This window comes from Chroicocephalus ridibundus, chromosome 3 (assembly GCF_963924245.1).
Source record: "Chroicocephalus ridibundus chromosome 3, bChrRid1.1, whole genome shotgun sequence".
In the NCBI taxonomy this organism is placed as follows: Eukaryota; Metazoa; Chordata; class Aves; order Charadriiformes; family Laridae; genus Chroicocephalus; species Chroicocephalus ridibundus.
This window is the reverse complement of record NC_086286.1, coordinates 43,073,453-43,097,034: the sequence shown is the minus strand read 5'-3', so window position 1 is coordinate 43,097,034 and position 23,582 is coordinate 43,073,453. Positions and strand designations below refer to the sequence as shown.

General features: G+C 37.0%; 1 protein-coding gene across 3 annotated transcripts in view; it reads right to left on the bottom strand.

Annotated features, from left to right (window-relative positions):
* AKT3 (AKT serine/threonine kinase 3) overlaps window positions 1-23,582 on the bottom strand; it is a 157,446-nt gene that overhangs the window by 63,756 nt on the left and 70,108 nt on the right. For all 3 annotated transcript variants that reach the window (XM_063328923.1, XM_063328922.1, XM_063328924.1), the window contains exon 3: window positions 11,682-11,807. In XM_063328923.1, the coding sequence (XP_063184993.1) occupies window positions 11,682-11,807 (126 nt within the window). The remainder of the gene's footprint in view (window positions 1-11,681; window positions 11,808-23,582) is intronic.

The following is a 23,582-nucleotide window of genomic DNA, read 5'->3' as shown; positions in this document are numbered from 1 at the left end:
GCAGGAGGAATATGACATTTTCCCTTCAATGGTAACCATGCCACAATTACCCATGCTACTGTCACTTCAGGATTAGATTTATCGCAAAATACCCTATCTGAGAAAATTCAGATGTTGAAACTAGTCTGACTATTAAATATAGAACAACCACTCACATGCCCCCAATGGAGCTGCCTCAGGAAATCATCTAGTTCTCTCTGTGCCCCAAGGCAGAATCAAGTCTACCTATGCTATTTCTCATAAGTATTTCTCTAAACTCTTTCTACAATCCCTGAAAAGTAGTAATTTCAAAACCTCTGTAAGCAAACTATTCCATCCAACTATAAGGAAATTAATTATTTTTATAGGTGGAAGATTTTTCCTGGCATTTAATGCAACTGTTCCTATAATTTAAGTGTATTGTTTATTGCCCTATTGACTAATTTATTTTATATTTTCAGCAGGTATCCCTTTTAGACATTTGAACACTATTTTATCTCTCTTCAGTCGTCTCTGGCCTAAATCAGTTCAACCAATCTGTCCTCACAGGTTGTGCTTTCAGATCCAAGATCTTCCTTGTCACACAAACATAGAGTAGACTGCCTATTACTCCTTTGTCACAAGACCACATCACTGGTAACTCAGGCAATGGTTTAATAAGACTGTGTATTAGATTTTACGATATACCATACCACACTAAACATTACGTATGCAAAACACTGACCTACTAGAGCACTTTATTCATGCAAACATATTTAAACATTTTTGTGATGTTAAGGTTACTCTGTCAAAAGTATAATGTGTTTTCCTGCAGCTACCACAGAATAGACACAAACATCATATCTCATGTTCTGGAATGCTATCACTTGTTCAAAGCTGATCCGTATCAAACGTGTGATCTAAAATGATTTATCAGGTTCACAGATCAGTCAATAATAAATACGGCAACAGAATTCCTGTTCACTTACAATCCACTGTAACTTCCTTTTGGGAGAGCTACCACATAGCAGTTGACCTGCACCTTTTACTGATGTAGTTGACTATTCTAAACAATCTGGGAAACGATCATCTAAGAAACAGCCGCTGCCTCCATGATATAAAGCCACAGCAAGTATCAGCAGACTTACTTGTACTGGACCATCCTTAATACAGGCATGAAAGAACTGATATTAGGGGGGGTCTTTGTGAGGACACCTTGATTTAAGAACTTTCATGCATTTTTTTTATTTGAAAGAGAAAAGAAGGGTGGGAGTGGATACGTCTGCTAACAGGATTTCTTTTCTGCAGCTTAGCAGAACACCTCAGAAGCTTGACAGACACATAGATAAAAACCAAGAGAGGAATAAATTAAATATTGCACTATGCAGGTGTGTATTTCTCAAACCTATACATTCACTATACATCTAAATATTATTATGCAAGTCAGACAGCTCACTGGTCAAGGTGATGACTTTACATTTAGCAAACCTGCATATACTGTGGAGACTCAAAAGAGAAACAGTAATCCAACTTCACTGCTTTTATAAACTCAGCTAGGTCTTGGATGGGATGAAAGCCATCCTTAACATTTAGAGGAAAGAGCTAAAGCAGGATGGACACAGGAAGAGGAAATTTAACACAACAGCTGGAAGAGGAACAAGGAGGACAGAAGCAGATGATAGGAACTTGGGGAGCATGATGAAGCAGAGCTGCTTAGGATACTTAACCAGGCTTGTAGCTGCGTCCAAGTATTACTCACGAGAATTACTCGAAGAAACCCCCATCTTCAGGGACATGGAAGTCCAAGTTATGATCACAATGATGGTGAGGTTAGGGTTAACAGGCTATTTGTTTTCTTTACCTCCTCGGCTGTAGCTCTAAGGAATGTGTCGGGCTACCTTCATAACAGAATAGTCGAGAAGCATTGTCTGCTCTAAGATTATCTCATCCTACTCCTGACAAAACCATCCTCTCATCTTTAATGCTATCACACTTCAATCATGTAGGCTTGAAATTTTCTTTGCTGGGTGTCTGCCTAAAGCTGCACACTGCTGGAAAATACTACTTTTTGGAGACGAGACTTAAAACTTGGCAAACCAAGACCTTTGATATCCTTTTAGTATTCCTGTGAAAATGTAAGGCATCTGGACACACTACATGTGGGAGGGATAAGAGTGCAGTGGGAGGAGGGTAAAAAATTACAGTAACAATTACTAAAGCACAAAATCATTGAAAATATATGCATTGAGTATAATCCAGAGGCTACGGCTATCTCCTGTCTCTACACCTGCTAAATGGAAAGCTCCTTCTCCTATATACTTATAATGCCTCATCCTGTTCCTCCAACAATACGAAAAAGAAACTACCTCATTGAAGCAAAATCCAATACAGAAAGATGGCATCCAGCAAGTTATTTACAGAAGAGATGTCGGGAACAAAAGACTAGGGAATAAAAGGAGAAGAGTGGAAATGGGACAGAAAAAAAACTGGAACCTGCATGAGAAAGAAAAACTTGGTGGATAGCTAGAGTAGAGCTAAACTGGATTAGCTAGTTTAGGAACAGGCAAGTAAAAGAAACTGCCAGGGACAGAAAAGTAAGGTGACTGTATTAGGGCAATCTGAAGGCAAAAATGTACAGAGTCAAACCTGCAGAAACGTCTGTATGAATTAAAAAGCACATCCTCTCCAGTGCTGAAGATTTTGAATTTCACCATTCATTTTCCGATTGCAAATACATACAAAAATGCATACAATAAGATGCATTAATTTAAGTTTGCCAACTCAAGCACCTAAAAATTGGAACTAATGGAATTAAGCCTGCCTATGTCCGAATGCTATCTATAACATGGCCTTTATCTATACTAATATATAAAATATATTTATTATACTATATGTATGTACATTATGTAAATCTGTATCTGATATGTAGACGTATTATTGGTACTATCTATATTATTTTTTTCAGACAGTGATGATGTGCATTAACAACAAGAACAAAACATATGGACGCATATACTAAGCTCTGTAACTACCAAAGTGTATTCACTCCTTGAGTTTTCATTACAAACTAAATCAATTAGAGGTAATAAAAAATACCTTAGCAATTGAAAATGATGCTGAAAACACAAAAACCCAAAAATGCCATTTCACTATCACTGAAGGATGCTATTGAAAAATAAAATCTATCAAAAGTTAATGAGCTTTTTTTAATATTCTGTTAAAAGTGGCTAAAGATTTAATTTCCTTGTGGAAGGTTAAAATTAAATATGTTCGTATCCTTCCCTTCTGAATCAAAAATGTTTCAGAAAGAAGTGGAGGACCAATGTATTTCTAAAAGTGGTGTGCTATCCATCCTTCTGAAGTAGACAAAAGTAACAAAGTCTGCTGATATTTAGTACACCCACACGCTTCATGTGCTGCTGTATACAAATGCATGGGCTAAATAACATTCCTGTCATCATTGCAACATGAATAAAAACTGCTTTGTCAATGTCTTTCACCTACAGTTGGGGAGGATCTATTAAGATGAATAAGTACTCTAATACACAGTTACTGCTAATTACCAAAATATTTTTCTACTAATCACTGGAAAAATCATAGTAGTTTTAGACAGAGAGAATAGTTTGGAAACTACAAAAGCACAGAAGAACGAGTGAAACTGGCTACTGAGAGCTGGCTCCAAACACTCGAGTGATAGTTGGGTCATTACCAAGAGTAGAGAACACTCTACCATAATGTCTTCAAGTTTGCTACTATACATAAACATATGTAATTAAAGGGCTGAATCTCAACTCAAAACAGTTGGAAGTCTAAATTATCATGCAAAAAGATGAGTAAGCCAGTAAACAGACAGACTCAACTTTGTGTTCTTGTATGCTAGCCATCTACAACTTGAAATTACACATTTTAATCCTAAAGCTTTCTGTCTTGCTGGGATTAAACATCGGTCACGAGAATTTTCCCTTTTAATATTAGAGGGGATGAAAAACCTTGAGGGAGAACACTTGTTCAAAGCAGCAAAATACAAAATCAGTAACAGAAACTGACAACTCCGTTCCAACAAGTCTGTAGCACTCATTTGGCCATTTTGGATCTATACAGAAAATGGAAAAAAATGAAGTAAAACCAGTATAAAGAAACGCAACGGATGTTTCTCAAGTATTGAACTTCCCTTTTTAAAACAAAAAAGAAAAAGGCCAGGAACATACCAGAGGTTAACTTTTGTCTCCATAATCCACAAACAATCTGACAATTCTAAAATGTTAGACTGTCTTTTTCAAATAACTGCTACTATCTAAATTAAGTAGTTATGCTAGTTAAACTCTCCTGAGCAACTCTAACTACAAACTGTATTTCAAAACGTTCTGTTTACTTTACACCATTCTGAACCACAGATGACAAAGTTTGCTTGAAGCTGTAATTACTCTGCAAAGCTGGGAAGCCAATTAGAGGGCCTGAAACCTGCCAGTTCCAAAAAAAAAAAAAAAAAAGCACAGATCATCTGTTCAGATTTTATTAAAAAGTTTAAAGTTTGAATTCTATAACTTTAACCATATAATCACCAGTGTTCTTTTCCTCAATACATTCATTCAGCATAAAAACTAGAAAGAACACTAATACCATTTCATTATTTCATATATGGAAGCTTTCAACTTCAGCAGAATTTGTTGATATGGCTAGACAAGAATACTAAACATACAAGCAGCCATAAAAAATTGCACTAAAAAAATGAACAGAAGGTTGCATATTTGAGAAATTATTTCTAATATAGACTGAGTTTTAGCACAAAAGATGACTTCCTGTGATTATCATACAATAGAAAAGAAATAGTATCAAACCACCGCTTGCATTGTTTAGAATATATGCACTTTTTAAATATATAGAGTGCTATACAGATATCGGTATCTATGTATCTATCTGCTTGCATTACAATTTAACCTCAGTTTCTTATTCTTCTCTTAGTCTTTCCTTCACAAGATAAACACTTTTGTCCCAACCTTTGCCTATTCAATTGCTACTCCCATTTTTTCTTTCTCATGTCAAAATTTAATGAACACGCTGCTCAAAAATACCTTTTTTCATTACTGCTACTCTGCACTCCTAATACACGCTCTTCTCTGATGACCTTTTCTGTTAGACAAGTAGCAGAACTAATACACCATTTTCATAACATTGAGACAGATACATGTGCTTTTGCTCACATACACATGAAATGCCATGGCTTTTACATATATGTACAAATATAGGTGTATGCACACACCCACACACACCCCTTTAGTTTGGTCCTCTCTTGGTTGTCCCACTTGTTTACCTCCTCCCTATGGGAAACCTACTTTTCTGAGGCTTTCCAAAAGGCTCTGTCCTTTCTCACTACATTTTATCTGCGGGGAGCGTGACACTAAAAATAAATTTGGACACATAGAGATTTACATGAACAATTTAATATCCCTTCTTTGGTCCCAACAAATGCAGTTTTCCCCTAAAAATGTCACCCCCAAAACTGTTGAACAGATTATTTTTCTCCATTGTCCCTTCGATCGTAACGTTCTTCGCATTCCTCATTTCTTACCCAGCCCTATCACATCAAATATAGGTATCTTTTCAACATAGTCTGGACAGACCACAGCCTACCCTCATTCTTGGTATCACCGTTTATTCAGTATCAAAATGCCACCCATACTTCTACTGTTCCAATATCAGCACCGTTTCTCAAAAGCATTTCTAATTTCGCTCGGTTTGCCAAACTGGTTCTCTTTTAAATCCTCCTTAAAACTCTCCTTCACCATCTCTTAAAAAACAAGAGGGCGAAAAGAAGGGAGAAGAGAGTAAAAATCTAACCTTGACAATGGATTAGTTGTTGATGCGCTGAGACCACTGCCTGTACTACAGGCTAATACTGTCTCATTGTTTTCTCATACTCCCCCCATCTGTTTGCATCCATCTGCTGTCCCTTGTTTTATATTTGGAATTTTAGCATTTTGGAGCAGGGACTGACTTTTTGTTCTGTATGGGTAGAAATCCCACTTCTGTGGGGCTTGGCTCATGACAAGTACTTGCATGTGTTTTGATAATACAACAACATATATGACTGCATAATAAACAAAAAAATTAATTATATTCATTGAAGCTGAAAAAGATCATCCTTGATGCACTTCATCATGCTGGAAAGTCTTTTATTTTCAACATTCAAAAAAAACACTGAAGTAGCATCCATGTCTTTCTGTCATTACAACTAGTTTGCTAGTTGCCCCTTCATGCAAAGAGGAAGAATGAAAATAGAAGATTTCTGCATGTTATTGTTGGGGTTTGCCGGGAGTTTAGTTTGTTTTCACAGAAGACCATAAAATTATATACACCTTTCTCTGTCTTTCATGCAAACACCCCAATTCTATTTATGCAACTGGATATATCACACCAGCATAAAAACTCTCAGACCTGGCTATAAACGTCAACTTTGACACGTCATGCTCATGCCAGACCCTATTTAGAGATTATTGGAAGTTACAGTATGCTATATTGGTGTCTGAGAAAGCACTGCCCATTAAAATGGAAGGATAAGACCAAGGAACTCATTTTCATTTAAGATCCAAGCGAACAACTGAATCCAAACGTCTAAGTCAAACGACAGAATACCAGCTATACCAACTAGAAACCATTCAGAAAGCCTCCCAAAGAAAATTACTGGTCCAGTTTTCCAGGCAGCTAAACATTTCCCCATCCAACAGAGACAGTAATATTGGTTATATGCATTAAATTTGAGTTTGAATTTCCACAGATGTATTTGCATATGCAGTACATTACACATACATTGCCTTTTTCTCCCCACAAGTATTTTCAGTGATGAGCGAACATTATTTATTCAATCGCACCATTATTATTTTGGAATGATATGAATACTGTAATAATAAATATCTACAGTTACATGCTTACCTCTGGGTTCATGCCATCCAGTGTTGTGACAATTAAAAAAATCTAGGACTTTAAACTTAAATCTCATTGAAAAGTTAATTGTGGAGTTGCACAGAAGGTCATGTCTAATGCCAAAGTATTTTGATGCACAATTTAATCTCACTTAAAACATACATATATATTTTCCTACCCATTTCTTTAGAGAATCTCTTCAGAATTCTTTATAGCCCTAATATAACTACCCTGAAACCTTTCAATTTCCATGTTTTGAAGATTTTAAAATCCCCCAAAATAATAAAACCTTGTCTCTGGCCCACTGAAAGATTAAAACTAGGAAAAAGTAGCACAGCTTCTCGATTTAGAATAGCCAAGGTTCATCGATAATCATTTCTGCAGAGGAAAAATAAAATAAAATAAAATAAAGGAAAACATGTTATAAAGTGTTACTTTCTCATAATAAGTAGAATCTGCTTTTTCTTTTCAAAGGCAAGAAAAAGGGTAGCTGTACCACAGAGTGCTTAGAAAGTACTATCTTTTGAGATACGATAGAAATTCCAGGTGACATCATTTTTGGCTAAAGCTCAAAGGCTACTGTGAAGGGATACAGCTCTTCCCAATTATTCCCTATGTAAAGATCAAAATGAAGGCAAAGGGCCAATTCTTAGAGATGCCTCATCCCAAATGTGCTACGTGATTACCTACATACTCATTGCATGTGAGAAGTATTTTTTTATCAGTAAAGCCACAAATGCTCTTGAGCAGAACTGAAGCAACTGCCTCTTCTTCCCCACTCTGCTTTCTCCAATAATGATGACCATCAAAGACCAAAGCGGTTTACACAAAGCAGTATTGCTTCTACTTAGGCCACACTGGACCATTTAAAAACAGCATTGTGAGGCCATGTTGTTTTTTCAGGGGTGCCACTAAGGGTATACATCCTGCCACCTAGAGTACTAGTTTTGTTCGAAAAAAGCATAATGGAGTTTTAAAAGCCAGGACATTTTTTTTCAGGCATCTGCCTGTACAGAGAAGTTATACCAATCGAATCCAAATTATTTTTAAACTGGTTCTGACTGCATAAATGCCTAAGCAAAAGCAATTTACATTAACATATTTTATTTTGCAGTTGAAGTGGGATAGGAATGCACACCCACTCAGTCAGTCAAGAGCATGTCTTCAAGCTACAATAGCTTGATTACTTGCAACTGCTTGTCTCTACCTGAAAAGAGCTAAACTGATTTTGAACCAGCCAATTCAGGTAAGATCACACTTTTGAATTTACCTCGGAAAACCAGTATCAACCAGTTTTAAGTTTCCACAACAAAATTCCTACTAGTATAATTACATCACCTTAATTTATCTTGAAGTGTATGGTTAGATACTAAGTGTCAGGGGATGAGCATTAAGGAACTAAAAGCATACTTCAAACACACAGCTCTCTGAACTCCCATGTTAAAAAAATGACTCTGTTTGGTATCAAATAAGCTGGCTCCACAGGACAGAAACCAGAGTGATTCCTACACACTGTCCAGTGCCACCAGATCTGGCTGATTTGTTCACTCCTGCAACCTTGTGGCAGCTCCGCAGATGCAGTGCAAGGTGCTCAACGCTGACTTTCGCATGTGCCCAAAGGCAGGAGAGCAGCAGCCATGAGGACGCAAAGCCCCTGCCCACGACACCCAAGGGTCAGTCACGTATCCCCTGCCTGGGTTCAGCTCCGTCTAGCCCACTTCCATCATACTCTTCAGTCAACTCCATCACATCTTCAGCGGCACACTTAAGCTCCGGGAAGAGAGATCAGCCACCCCCATCTCACGCACATGCGGTTCCCCTGCATTTTGGGCAGCCAGCAATGGGCTGAAGCGTGCACATGCTGCCTCAGGCTCTCCCTCTCTACATAAAGCTTGTACCAGTTTACATGTCCACTTCCCAATTTCTTCCCCCCACATTTCCTCCCAGATCACCTCAAGGAAAAGGGATGGCCTCTGAACACTCTGTTCTGCAACAATATGTAAAACAACTTCATTCTCTCTGGCCTTCCTGTCATTCCCGACGGAGTATGTGGACGACACAAGACCAAGGAGAGAGTAATGCTCACGTGCAGGATTTTAAAGTTATCTTGGAAGAGATCAGGGAGACACTCTAGGCAAAATGATACCAAGCCTTTTGCAAAAGTAAGCCTGGTGTCGCAGGAGTGGAAGGCAGCGGACAGACACAGGTGGAAAAATCTCTCTATGATGGAAATAACTAGTTTGACAGAGCTGGATGTAGAAGTTTTAAACAACAGAACAAGTATCATACAAAGCAGAGCTGTGCAAACTTTCCAGTGTTCAACTCCAACAGCACTTCGAAAATAATACCACAGCCTTGGCCTTTTCTGCTTAAATAACAAGCTGTAAGCAAGAGCCAAAGATGTCTATCATTTGGAGAGCAAAAAGTAGACTGAGACCACACTCTCACTTTACAGATAGCTACAAAGATTACATGAAGATAGGGCTGTAAAGACATATCTTTAAGTCCCTGCCAACCTAATCAAGATGGTATTAACAGTGATCTCACACTCCATCTGCCTGGCTAGTAATTTATGAAAAATGTACTTCACTATTACAGGAAAAATATGTTGCGCTGCTTGTGGCCACAAACCTACTGCAGCAGCCCAGGAACTCTTGGATCAGAGGCCGTGAGACCAGTTCTTGACATTTACCAGGTACTGCCAATGAGACCTGATTCATTCAGATAGTGGTTTCGTTTGTTTGCCCTACTGACGATCTCATCTTCACACAGATAAAATAGCTGATGAAAAACTTACAGTCCTTTGCAATTTAGACTGCGATACCATAATGCTTTATATTTTCAACTTTTCCATGTGTCATGTAATTTTGTACTTCTTATTCAAGATCAATCATAATCCATTTAATTAAAACCAAGTTAAAAACTGGAATCTCATCCAAACATTCTGAATCTAGAAGACATTTGGCTTTTCATCCCGTGAATTCCACATAGGTACTTCACTTAATTTTATGGGATTCTTCTTAAGAGTGAAAAATCTCCCTATTCTTGAACTGAGCAGCAATCATTTCCGATTAAATGACTCCTTTGCCTGCCAGGAAACAGCAAAACTCATCTTGCTTACCGAAACTGTATTTCTTCAATTAATATTGCATGCCTGTTCCTTTAGCTTACATTTCCTAAGAATCAGACCTATGGGGCTTGCTAGTTGCAGAACGGATTATTTTAAATTATTTTTTTTGGGGGGGTGGGTAGTGGTGGTGATGATGTCATTTTGGAAAACAATATGAAATCTTCCAATTTCCAGTAAGGTGAAGTTGAGGGGCGGAATTCTAATACCAGAATTACACAAGATGACCCGTAGGTATCAAAACAAAAAAACCCCACCAGTATCAACACACTGGAATTAATTGCTAATTATGCATTTTTTTGCTTGGCAGAACCACCATTTGGATCATCCTTCTAGTTGCTGCAGCAAAGGAAGATTAGATATGCGATGAAGAATATGACAAAGCAGGACAAAAAACCCTACTGCAGTTCTGCATATGTTCTGTCTGCTGTGATCTGGGGAAAAAGTATCTAGGAAACTACTAACTGCTACAAATGTGTAGATTAGGACATTCAGAGCAATAACTAAGGAACAACAGCCTATGATCCTGTCAATTCCTACTCATATGAACAACTGAAAGACATCGCTGTTTTTTACACAGAATAGCAACGAGGCAAACAGAGCCTCTAATATCATTAAAGGCTTGCATGTTCAGTATCGTTTGGAAGACTTCTGTCACAACCAGAATATGCAGTTTTCCTCCTTTAGTTACGGGACAAGACATGGACTTGGATTGTATACAAGGGCTGATTCAATCTCAAGAATAATTTTAGCAAGAAAACAGGTAAATTCAATCTCAGTAGCATTTCTTCCATCTTCAGCACCCTTTTCCTAAGTACACATGCTCTCGTGGCTCCTATACTCCAGTATAAAACTAAACACCGCCATTTATTGTATTGCAATACATTAACATGATTTTGAAAGAAATTGGATAAATTTTCTAGCATTCCTTTGAAAATTTCTAGCTATGATATCCACAACTTACACTCAGGGAGATTTTTTGCTACCTTAGTTTTGCTCCTCAAATACTTTCATTTCTGTTCAGAAACACTCTTCTACCAATGTTACTTTGCCAGCTCAAAAAAAACCTCCAGATTTTTCTTTTAGAAACATTCTTGGAAAACAAGAAATCAAAATGTCTACACTTTATCCAACAGATACACACTTTGTAGCTTTGCTAATATATGCAAATTGTCTGATTGCTTGAAATTACTGATTAACCAGGCTGGAGAGCTGATTACCTGATTATCCAAGAGAAAAATAATTTAGCATGATTTTGTGTCATTTGACAGTCTAGATAATTTTCTAATTAATTTGAGTTTTCAAGCGAATTCAGAGATACTACTGAAAAAGAGAAGAGGTCAATAATCTGAATAAAGGTAAGCTTTCCAGGAATTTGCTTCTTACAACAATTATTTGTCAAACGTTATTGTTAGTTACAGACACTTCAGATGCAACACACATAAAAATGAGAATTTAAGATTTCCAAAATATTCAAAAAACAACCCATATTAAAATCTTCAGTGCTCTTGTAAAGATATTTTGTAGAGCTGGACATAAGATTAGTATTGCACTGGTCTGGCACATGGCATCAAACTTCCACTGTTACCAATAAATTCTGAACTACACGTGAAGTAATATGTAGCAGATATTTTGTCAATATGCTGAGAGAATAATAAATACTGGAAGTACATACTTGCCACTGAAAAGTTGTTGAGTGGATATGGCAGATCCACATCCTGGGGCTTCTCCTTATAGCCTATGAAAGAGCCATCTGTCTTTAGCAGGAAATATCTTGGCCGCCAGTTTTTTATATATTCTCCTAAAGGAAAAAAAAAAGTTCATTAGTACTGTAGAAAAAAACCTTTGATATTAAAACCCATAACATATTATCAGTGTCTAACATTAATTATACCAAAATCTTTTCAGACGTTTTCAATTTACAGAGGAAACCTTAACTCCCTCCAAAAGAAGAGAAAATGGAACTGCAGTGGTAAGCCTGGACTATACAATGATGCCTCTGGAATAAGCTACAAGCTACAAGCACACTATAGTAATATTCTATAATTCTAAATTTTACCACACTATACTCTTCAAAATCCTACATATTTATACATACAAACACTTCAAAGTTTGCTGCAGGCAAAAATAAGCACTGCAGCATGACTTTTAACAACAAAATGAAATCTAAACTACTACAAAGTAGAGCATTTTTCCTGCTGAGCCAAAGCAAAACCAAATAATTTCCTCAAAACATACACTAAGCAAATACAAGAATACTGGGGGTAATGGGAAAACCTACACAAATTATAGTTAACAAATACATATGAAAGCAACAGGAATAAAAAAAGTAGAAGCCAATTACCTTTTAAGAAGTAAGTCCACCAATAAACCCACCACCACCACCATCCCCCCAGCCCAGTCTACGCAGAAGATTGTGCTAGCCATCAGGTATTCAGGACCAGAAACACAGGGAACAGTTCAGCAATAACTAAGGAATAGCTAACTAAGGAATAACAGCTTAATTAATGCCACTTATTTGCTATTTATGGGTGAAAAGTCTCTTTAATAGCATTATACTTTACAACGCCACACCAAAATCTCAGCAACGATTTCATTTTTAAAGTGCAATTACTCAGTTAAGTACAGGTGAGTTTAGATGTGCCCAACCTTCCCTGTCTTTGATGTCTATCGACTCTGCAAAGTAAGTAATGTATGTACAACTACTCATTAAGCTTTAAGTAAGTCACTATTTCATCACTATACAAGTGAACATTTTAAGAAAAGAAGTGTATGTAACAATGCAGAATTTCCAGCCCTGCCTAGGACTCCTCACCTTTTGCAAAATGCTCAGAACTCATCAGTCCAGGGGCAGCACTGGTCCTGGGCTAAGCCCCGCCCTGTAGTGCCATTTACCACCTCAGCACCCTTTAACTGTAGCTACGTAGCTTTTAGACAGTTCAAAGGACAAAAAGATGTTTACATCCATACGACATGGAGGTGATTCCATTAAAGGCTAATCTAAAAATTAATTAATCGTATCTTCACATTTCCATCAGAGCAATAAACTAATTGTCACTGAAGTTCAACATGGCAGTTCTTAATATGGCCTCGCTGAACTTGATCACAGCTTGTAAGGATTTTGACAATGCCAGTGGATTAAAAAAATCTAACTGCGGCCATTAACATTTCTGATTTTCAAGATGTATTTAAGTAGAGAAGCTGGATAGGGAGTAGGAGATGGAGAGGAGGAAAGAGTGAGAAAAACGAACATCAGGCTATTTGTGCTGACTTATGTTTCCTGGCCCTCAGTAGCAAAACTCTTCCTATTTAGTCCTGCTTTTAAATAGCAGGGTACCTGCTTGATTTTGTTATCTAGACATTTTCACGTAAGTCAAAAGAAAATTGAAAAAGTCAACGTGTTACTTAATTCGACCACAAAATTAATAGAGCAGATATAGCGCTAGTTACATTTGTATTGACTCAGAGCTCTCTATCTCAGATCTCTGGTGCTAGTTCAGCTGGGAACATCCCTACTGACACTGCCAGTCTGAACTGATTTCTCAATGGGAAATCTCAGCTAACATAAAAGCAAACAATTAAAAAAAACCAAACCAAACCAAAACAAAAAAGCAGGTATGAGATATTTTTAAGTCAGAGAAGAAATACAAGTGCACTATGGAAAAACAAATGTGTAACTTTAATACCAACAACAGTGGAAATCTATGTCATCATTACATGAACAGGTAAGAACATTTCTTGAATTAAGTTTGCTGAATACTTGAAAATAAAATAATCATAGGCCTAAATAAAAGTATGACTTGTATTTTAAGAAAGTTTAAAACATGCCCTGTGACAAATTTGCTGAAATCTGCATGGCCTCAAAAGCTGAAGCTACAACAAAATCTTATGTATCAGATCATCCAGTGTAAGTTTTAAGAATATTAACATCCTAGTTGCTTTCTTAAACAGACCATAAAGACACTCTTCTTTACAATTCTAAGAAATTATGTCTTAGTTGTAACAGTAAGTGACTGTTACAAGAGAAAGTGCCTGTTACAGGTTTAAAATCTATCACGATTAGCCTTATCTAGAAGGTGCATTAACTGGAAGGCAGGCACCTAAAACCACTGAAGAAGAGTTCAAGGACAGCATGGAGAGAATACCAACGTGGCTAAAACAGGTCAGCCATCCAACAGTTCAGGTTTCAGTGAGTGTACTCCTTCCTGTAAGGAATAAACTGGACAGAGAGATAAGCAGACTGCTCTAAAATCAGAGCTGACAGCGTAAGTACGGTCATTAGTCACTTCAGGAAAGAACAGAACCCTGTGCTTAGTTACATACATGCTCTCCAGAACTAAACCTGTAGAAGAGGAGCTCGTTCCAGCAGATGCCCTTAGAAACCCAGCGCAAAATTCCCTGATCACTTAACTTCCTCTCCTCCTCTTAGGACAACACTTTAGATTGCATTTGACTTCTACTAGGTACCCAGAGTCTCTTAATGAGAAAACTGAACAGAATTTTGATCACCTATTGAGTTATGCGGCTGATGTTCTGCCTGAAGAAAAACCGTTAGACAAGCACGACTAGCGCTTCCAAGCTCCTCTGAAGACAACTGGCGACTTTGGACAAAAGTTAGTCACAAGAAGATATAAATATTGAATGTCGTATAAGTACCAGTTTATCCATGAGCACAGCTGTACCTCTGTCTTCACCCTGCTATAGCCAGACACAGGACATGTAATTTAAAAGCAATTGCAAAACACTATGGCTTCATAAGGATCCATCTATTTCTTTTATAGACATATTTCTTTGAAAACTGTTTCTCCTAATCGGCTACCCAATGTGAATCATGGTCAGACCACTTTTTTCAAGATGTCTGTACAAACATACATACACAAAACCCCCAGTTTTGTCTTGAAATGACCAATATTCCAATCCCTCTTCAAGATCTATACATGAATATTTATAATCTGCTCTTTATTTATTTTGTAATTTAATTTACAAATGGGTGAACACTTTTGAAGACTAAAGTAAACAGTGGTATCAGTGAACAGTTCACTTAGCTGCTCAAGTGGCTTAATGGCTCTCAAGATGCACTCTAGGTGCTCTCTTATAACTGCCTTCCTTCTACATAATCTGCTTAAAGATAGAAAAACATTTCAGTCCATACTTCTTAATAGACATGTGCTTACTGAACTGCTTTGAAAGAGAATTCCTCCATACAAAAAATACTAAAACACAGCAGACTATTTGAAAAGAAAAAAACACTTCCACACATCTTCTAACTTGCCAGCCCCGCATTAAAAAAAAGGAAAAAATAAGTATATTTTGCAGTATGAGCAATATTAAATTACTTTAAATATATTTGGAGTGTATGTTTATCAAATACCTCAACATAAGCAAACAACAGTAAATTTACACCTGTAATTCATTAATTAAAGTGAAAAGAAATTCCATGAGAAAGGAGAAGTCCAGCCAGGCTAACCAAACCAAAAGATATCCTGACAATTTTATGAAATAGAGCTGCCGTACTTAAAAAAGCAGTGGATCGCCGTAGAGAATTAATCAGTTTGTACCCTGCTTCCTGCTGAGTTAATGTAAGCTAAATTATTATTTTGCTTAAATTTACACCCTTCTAAGTTGAAAAACATGTTCTTTTGGGATCTGTTTATTAGACAGTAAGAAGAGGTCTCTAATTTCAAACACTGCAGTGAAGAAAGCCAAGTAATTGCTACATCATTTTTAATTCTAGTCAAAGTTGTTAAAGCTACTCGAGAAAAGGGACACTAGAATATATATCTCACAGATATATACAGACAATAAATACATACACACACACACATACCTAAAAAAATACAAATTGTAAATCAGTTTTCGTTTGTTCAGGTCTGCTTTTTTAATAACTACTAAGAGAATGCACCCAGAAGACGAAATAAGAGAGCAGTATGTTCTTGAAGCACAAGAAAATGCAATCTGATCTTTAGGCAAAAAGCTCCCTCATAACATGCAACTCTTTAATTAATGTTGTATTTAATAATACACTGGCTAACAACAGTAACAAAGAATGCTTAATGAAGGTGTGTTTAGAACATGACCCTCGCGGCTGGCTCTGTATTCGCCTCTGTACTGCAACCTTAATGATTTTTCTTTTTTGCCTTTGACAGCTAGTAACAAGAATCCTGCCTTCAGGACATTTCACAAAATATGTTTATTCTAGTGATGCAGTTTTTGCAGTTTTGATACTGCTGAGGAGCTTCACAAAGAAGAGCTTTCTAAGCAACCTGACTACTATGAGTAGTCAACAAATCTGTGTTAGACAAATGTATCACTCAAAGTTCATAATTTTTTTACTTCACCTCAGAACTCAGACTCTTCAAACAGATACTTCACCCCAGATTTAATGGTTGCTAATGTTAGTCTCATCACTCGCAATCCTTAAGCATATGGAAATTTAGCGATTCTTGAAAAATTATTTAGTAATTTAAAATTAATCTTCTTATTAAAAAATGTATTTTTTTTAAAAAACACTTTTGCAAAACAACTACATTTTTCAATATGTAAATGGTTTCAGAGGTGTGAAGGAAATGTCTTCAATATACAGTGCTGATAGGCAACAGAAACCTGAGTTCAAAAACTTGCTTCCTAAAAAGAAGCAACAGCTGCCACACAGACATAAGTGAGATTTAAGGGAAGGAGGAAAAAAAAAAAAAAGAAAAAAAAAAGCACTCTAAACCCCTCCAAGCAGAGAATACCAGAAATCTGCCTCTTGTCTGTGTCATCAGTTTACCAAAATGGATTTAATAGAAATAATACAAAAATATTGTTCTCCCTTCTTTTTTTTCTTTTTCCTTCTTAAGGCATTTTTTTGTTAAATCAAACTCCAGTTCCCCTACACTAACATTTAATAAGTAGAGGGGAGAAAAACTGAATTTATCTAAGAGTGCTTAACAAAATTATATAAAAGTAAATAAAACAACTTAACCATATGCAATTTTTCTCTAAAAGAAACAACTGTAATTAATGTCTGGTCAAGTAAAATCTCAGAAGTAACGTCAGTGGTTTTGAGATTGAATTTACTTACCTTGGCCCTCTGAGGGCAGTGTTACCTAACACACGATTAGAAGCATCAGCAGACTATTCGATTAAGTCAGTAGACACTAGTAAATGTAAAGCACTTCTGTTAAATATTTACTTACTTCTGATTTCATGATAACAAATTTGCAATACAGTTCAAAGCTACTGTAAAAAAATAAATGTTTAAAAAAGCTAAAAAGTATACCTGTCCTTATGATTCAATATTGGTCCTTCAATCTAATGTAAATGTGTAATTATACATCATGCAAAAGATTTGACAAAATCTTATTGCATACAAAAAAATCAATTAAACTGTGATTTTTCCTAACATGCCTTAGCATTTTAAAATCTATTTTTATTATACACCCCCTCCCAAGTATTTGCCAGCAGTTCAAAGAAAAGCAATATTTGGAACTAGCGCTTTTTGATTCTGTCTTTTACGCTGAGACGGTGATTATTTATTTATACTAACTGTTTTCCCACAGTTCCCAGTAATGCTAAATGACATTTTGAGCACATCTGTACCTACATTAGACAAACGAATTTTTCCAGTCACAACTGGGAAAAAGGAAACATTTCATGCTATGTGTGGGCATCAGCTTATACCACAGCTAAGCTTCCATCAAGTTTTCCTGCAAATTGGGGAATTAAAGTGAGAAAGTTCCAAGTACCCTTACTGTCCATGACACCGCAAGGATCCAGTGCAGATATAAAGTCTGGTCAATTTATGTTCAGCTATTCACAGCTGTGTGGCCAGAAACCAGTGAAAATCACACAGATGTTAAGAGTTTGCAGAAGGCACCAAGCAGCCTTGGGGACAAGCTCTGGGAGCTCCTCTGCTGGGCAAGGGGAGAAGAAAGCAGAGAGACACCACCTCCTCGGTGCCAGCCAAGATGGACTGAAGAGCAGCCAAATGATAGGATCTTTTTTCCTGAAGAAGTCAGTAGTAGGTAGTGATCAAAGGGCTCCTACGAGTAAAACAGTAATTCCAAGTGGAGAGGTAGAGTCACCAGGCAGAGCGAAGCCACAGAGCGGCTCTCCATGGTCTCAGCGTGCACATCTCCAGCCAAAGCTATGGTAGGAGGATGAAGCTTCTCAATAGGAAGTTTTTCCCTGCTCTTACTGTGGGGTTTTCTTCCCCTCAGGCTCTAAATGCAACCCACAAACGTGTTCCAGCTAGAGGCTCACCAGGGTTCAAATCACCACCCACCCTGATTTTTTCATTACGGCTACTGGCGTGACTCAGTGTCCTGTCTTGTATAAATGCAACAGCACTTCAGCTCCTGCTGTTTATTCAAGCCTTTCCTGTTGCATTAATAATCTTTTCTCTAAAATATCTAAAAATCTAGAGGAAAATATTCAATAACAGTCACACATACCGCTATTCAAACGTCAATGCAGTTTGCAAACTGAGCATCTACAATATCCACACAAAATTACTGATGTGCTTTGGCATCTCATGGAAAATAAATGTTCACAGCACATACTCAATTTTCATATGCACAAAATTTTGTCTTTTTAAAAAAATCGTACCAGAAACACTGAGTTAGCTGACATCCTGACAAATTGAGAATTGACCTTTACCATGTCCATTTTGAGCCAACAGGAAGAAAAACTTGCCAGTTTCAACATCACTCTCACTTCCCCTTCATTCTTGAAGAATAAGAATTAGAACAATAAATAAATTAAATAGGAGTTGATATTAACACATGCTGTCTGGAATAACAGCATCCCTGAACAACAAAGGAGATCAATATTTCCTAAATATGACTGTTATTCAGGAATGGAAAGCCAAGGTCTATGTCCGAGAAACACTTAGGGACGCTGCTGACATTTTTTAAAATTTCTCTCTTGTATAAGGCTTTATAGGATCAGAGCCCAAAATGCTGCACTATTTAGCTGCCTCTCAGAGCAGTTTTGCAATTTTTAATAATACTGAGATGTATTGGTGGTAAGCGCAAAAAAAAATTTAGAATATCACCTGACATCATTTTTTTATAGCTAAAAACCTTCATGCCCTCCGTACTTTTAAATATTTATAATTTTTATATAGGACTATCGGCATCAAGTCGTACTTTGCGTAACAGAAAAAAAAAAAGACTTTGCTTTCTTCTGTTTTTACCAAATGCTAGGAGACCAAAGGATCTTTTTCAGAATTTGAAAATACCTTAAGAATAAGAAAAGCATAAAAATATTCATCTATAAATTACACTAAGACAGTCAGATACAGCAGCAACAATCTAAATTCATGTATGCATATATATTAAATCAGATGATTAAATTTTAAACACTTTTTAAATGTAGCTGAATTAAACATCTTCTTAATGTTCTCTACTTACAACTTTTTGTAAAACAGCCAACTCTAGTTTACACAAGAAATCTCAAACTTTCCATTGTTTGCAAAAGAGTATGATAAGTTTGACAATAGCACTATCATTCAGCTGAGTTTCTTTGACAGATTATTGTGTTGTCAAAAATTATGTGACTTTCTCCTCTTAAAACTGGTATACTTGCTAGCATGTTTTCGCAAAGCAAACTGTCTCACTTTTAAAACTGCCACGTTGCAATAATTTTAGAATAGCTCCTCTGAACTTCCTCCTTGTCACTAGGTGTGCTCCTAGCCCCAGACCTTGCCGGGTGCCAAAAAGACAGCACCAACATAGTTCACCTACGTTTCTTCCTCGAGCACATCGCTAAAGCCAACCTTTTTGCTTTATCATTTAGCCTGCATCACATACAAACAATCAGTCCAAGATATGCAGAAGCGTTCCTCAAACTGCTAGAGTTGAAAGAACAGCTCCACTACTGCTCTACATCAGGAGAACTCTGGTTGCATGAAATGCTTCACGATAAGCTGCAATGCAGCATTACCCAGAGTAACTTGGACGTCACACCACCAATGACAGAACACAGAAAATGGCACAATTCTGCCGAGGAGAACTGACAACCCAACTAAGAGCCAAACAGCATTTCTCCATTTTCAGTGCTGCTGACCTCTGTCTATCCTCAGATGCAGAAATCGGTACTTGGGTAGGAGGCAGGCACACCTGAATTTTCAGTTCAAATTAAGTTGACATAATCCAAAACTGACTTCTTCCACTCAGCCATGCTGATGATAAAAGAGGACATCAAATGCTCCCATCGGTAGTTACTATTATCAATGACCTACAGACCTGATGCTTATCAGAACTACGACAGAAGACAAAGAAAAGGGGTTCCTTCACTTTTGGTGAGGGGTTGGTGGGAAGGGGTGCATAGGTTCATACAGATAATATTTAATTCATGCTGTGACTGACCAAAAAACTCTGATATATACTGGTAACTGGAAGACATGCCTGCGACTTCAACCATTTTTCAGTTTCATCTTCCATTTTTCAGTTCAATACAGATATCAGAAAGTTGAATTTGCACACAATATTTAAGAAGAAAATTCATTATTCTAATGTTTCCACTTTTATCTTTAAAGTAAGAGATCACCTGGATAAGACAATGCTTTTGTTTAGCCTTTTGGGGCTAACTTAATTTCCCTCCATGCTTGTATCATTTTTCACATTCCTTTCACGTTATCCTGGAAACTCAGAATCAGCAGAAATCACCAAACAAAAAATAAGAAAGGATTTTAGTGGAAGAAAGAAAACCATATTCTTATAGATCAATCAAAATTTATTTTACGTCCAATTGTCAAACAGGAAAATATAAGTTATGCCTGACCAGCTCCTTGCCTTTAGAGAAAGAACTGAAAATAAGATCAAGTGAAAGAGAAAATTAGTTGCTAATCTCATTCTAACCCCTAGCATTTACTTGTCTACTATATAATACTCAACAATCACCGATTGGCACTTTCTGCATAAGAAAAGCACAGGATGCAATAGCAGGGGTATGCACCGCATCAGTCTTGAGGTAGACAGACAAAGCTATGTAAGAACTTGTATAGCACCTGTCCACCAAATGTCTGAGACTGAAATAACTGCATTACACTTTCTACTTCCACAAGTACCAAATTTATCAAGTTGTTGGGTTCTTTTTTTTGAAAAGCACCACATGGAGACATCAAAAGTTTTCTTCCCTACAAGAAAAGGCTCTTTTTAGGAATAAACAACGGAGGGAGGGAAGATATTAAACTCCTGAACTAATTAACAGAAGTAAAGGAGGCGGTGGGGGACAATGATAATTAATATGTACCCTCCTCCTAACCAAATCTCCACATACATTCATTCTGTATATGCACACACAACAGCAGCATCATAAACCGTCTCAAGTTCTTGCCATTATTCAGTTCGACATCTGCACATGTTTATGCGTCTCTCCAAACAACCTCTTGAACACCCTGCTGGAGCTGTCATTTTTTTCTTCTCCCTATCTGGCAGATGGCAAGTCAACAATCGGCATCAACAGCAGCCGAATATCTCCCCCCTCCATCCGACCCCCCTAAACAGACACAATAATAACTTCTTTGTGCTTCCCCACAATGCAGCTGCTTAAACCATTTCGCTACAAGGCTGCTTTGCCTTAATAAAAAAAAAAAAAAAAAAAAAAAAATCCCTTCTGTCAAGTCTAAAAAGCAGCATAATGTTAAGCAAGCTAAAGCCACAGCACAGCTGCAAACGGGCAGACACATTGACAGCTCCTCCCTTAACAAAGCCCTGTGAATTGAAGGGGGTTCATCTGAGGCTCACACAGTAATTAGTATAAAAAAGTCCGACAGCCTCTATTATGCTAGGAAAAAAAAACTGGACAGAACTGGGCTGCTGTTTTGCGTCAAGAGTTCTGCTGCAGAGTAGATAAATCATGTTGGGTTTTTTTCCTCTCTTTTTAAAGACAGTAATAAGGAGGATGAGAGAAGCTAATTTGAAAACTTGGACACAGTAATTGTACCATATGGTGAGCATTTATCCCTTCTGAAATACACGCTAACAGTCACTTACATGCACAGTGCTTTGTTTTACAGTTGTTATTCTCTCTACCATATTCATAAAATGGATCTGAATATCCGATACTCCAGAGAAGTTGTGTGTAATTAGCAGCAAAACTGCCTGAGCTTAATATATTGGCCTACCATAGCAATCTAGTTAATTGCAGAAAATCCCATGCCCCCAAAATTTAAGTAGTGTCCACTTCAAGGATTTTTTATTTCTCTCAAACTGGCTAAATATCACACATAATAAAGTTCAGAGAAGTAATTTATTGACACTAATACTCCTTGATATTGTTGGCTCTAAAACGCATGAGCTGGAGGTATTTTCCTTTTCATCCATGCAGTATAGAGGAATTAATTCAAGAACCATTTAACAGTATCCACAAAATATTTCAGTTCCATCGTACTTGGGAAAGGAATTTCTCCATAAACCTAAAGGTGAAACTGAACTTCAGCACGGGGCACGGGAGGGAGACAAAGACTTCAAATCCACTCCCTCACCTCCGTCCCCATTTTCTTCCTGAATCGTATTTTACAGTATTTTTGTTAGCAAACCAAATGTTTTATTTTTAAGGATCTTCAAAATTTGGAAAATATACCGTACAACCCTCAAGGTCTGCTTGCTCTTTACCACATACTTCCAGCTTTTCACCCTGCTCATGCCACCAAATCATCCTGGAATCACGGAAGATAAGGAACCAGTTGAGGGGAGTTGGGACAATGTAGCCTTCTTTAAATAAAGCAAACACTGTAATTAAATGACAAAATTAATAGATCTTAGAAGTACTGCTCAGACAAAATAAGATGTAGCGAACTTCCAAGCAAGGGAAATAAAGAACTCAAGCAAAATAAAAGATGAAAAACTGTTGAAAAATTAACCAGACATAAAATGAAGTCTGCAACTGAAGATAATGGTATTTGCAAAGAACCAGAATGGTTCCTTTCCTTCTATTGATCTTTACCTCAGAAGACAGCAGCAGAAATCTGCTTCAGGTAACAGACAAATACTTTCACTGCCTCTGGATCAAAAAGGAGGTACTGGAGCAGAGTGCTAGGCACTAAGGAGTCCCAGAACTAAGCAGAATACATCCACAATTACTAAGGAATTTTAAGTGAGGTGAAAACTACTGGCAAAGAATGCTACCTTTCAATGATGACAGTTATACTGAAGGATTATAAAAGGAGAATTACACCCCACAACCCAAAAAAGAACAACAAAAAAAGTTAAAGAAAAAAATATTTAAAATTTCAAATCAATTGGTTGAATGGTAATAGAAGAAAACTGTTTATATTTCTGCTTTTAATCATACGCTTAAATAACGCAAACTGCCTTTGAGTAGAAAAATAACACCCATCATACATATGGGATTTCTTTAAAGAATGTCAAGAAAATAAAATGGATAAAGACTAACTGACACAATTTATTTAACTTTTAAAAAGTTTAAGGAAACAGTAGTTGCGTGGAAGAAAAAACAGAACAGAAATAGGAAACTGGATAGAAGGAAGAGAGCAAAATAGGATCACGTAGTCAAATTTCAAACCGTGATGCTCTACAGTTCTCTGTTAGGAACACTTTTAGTTAATATATACAACAGTGATCTGGGA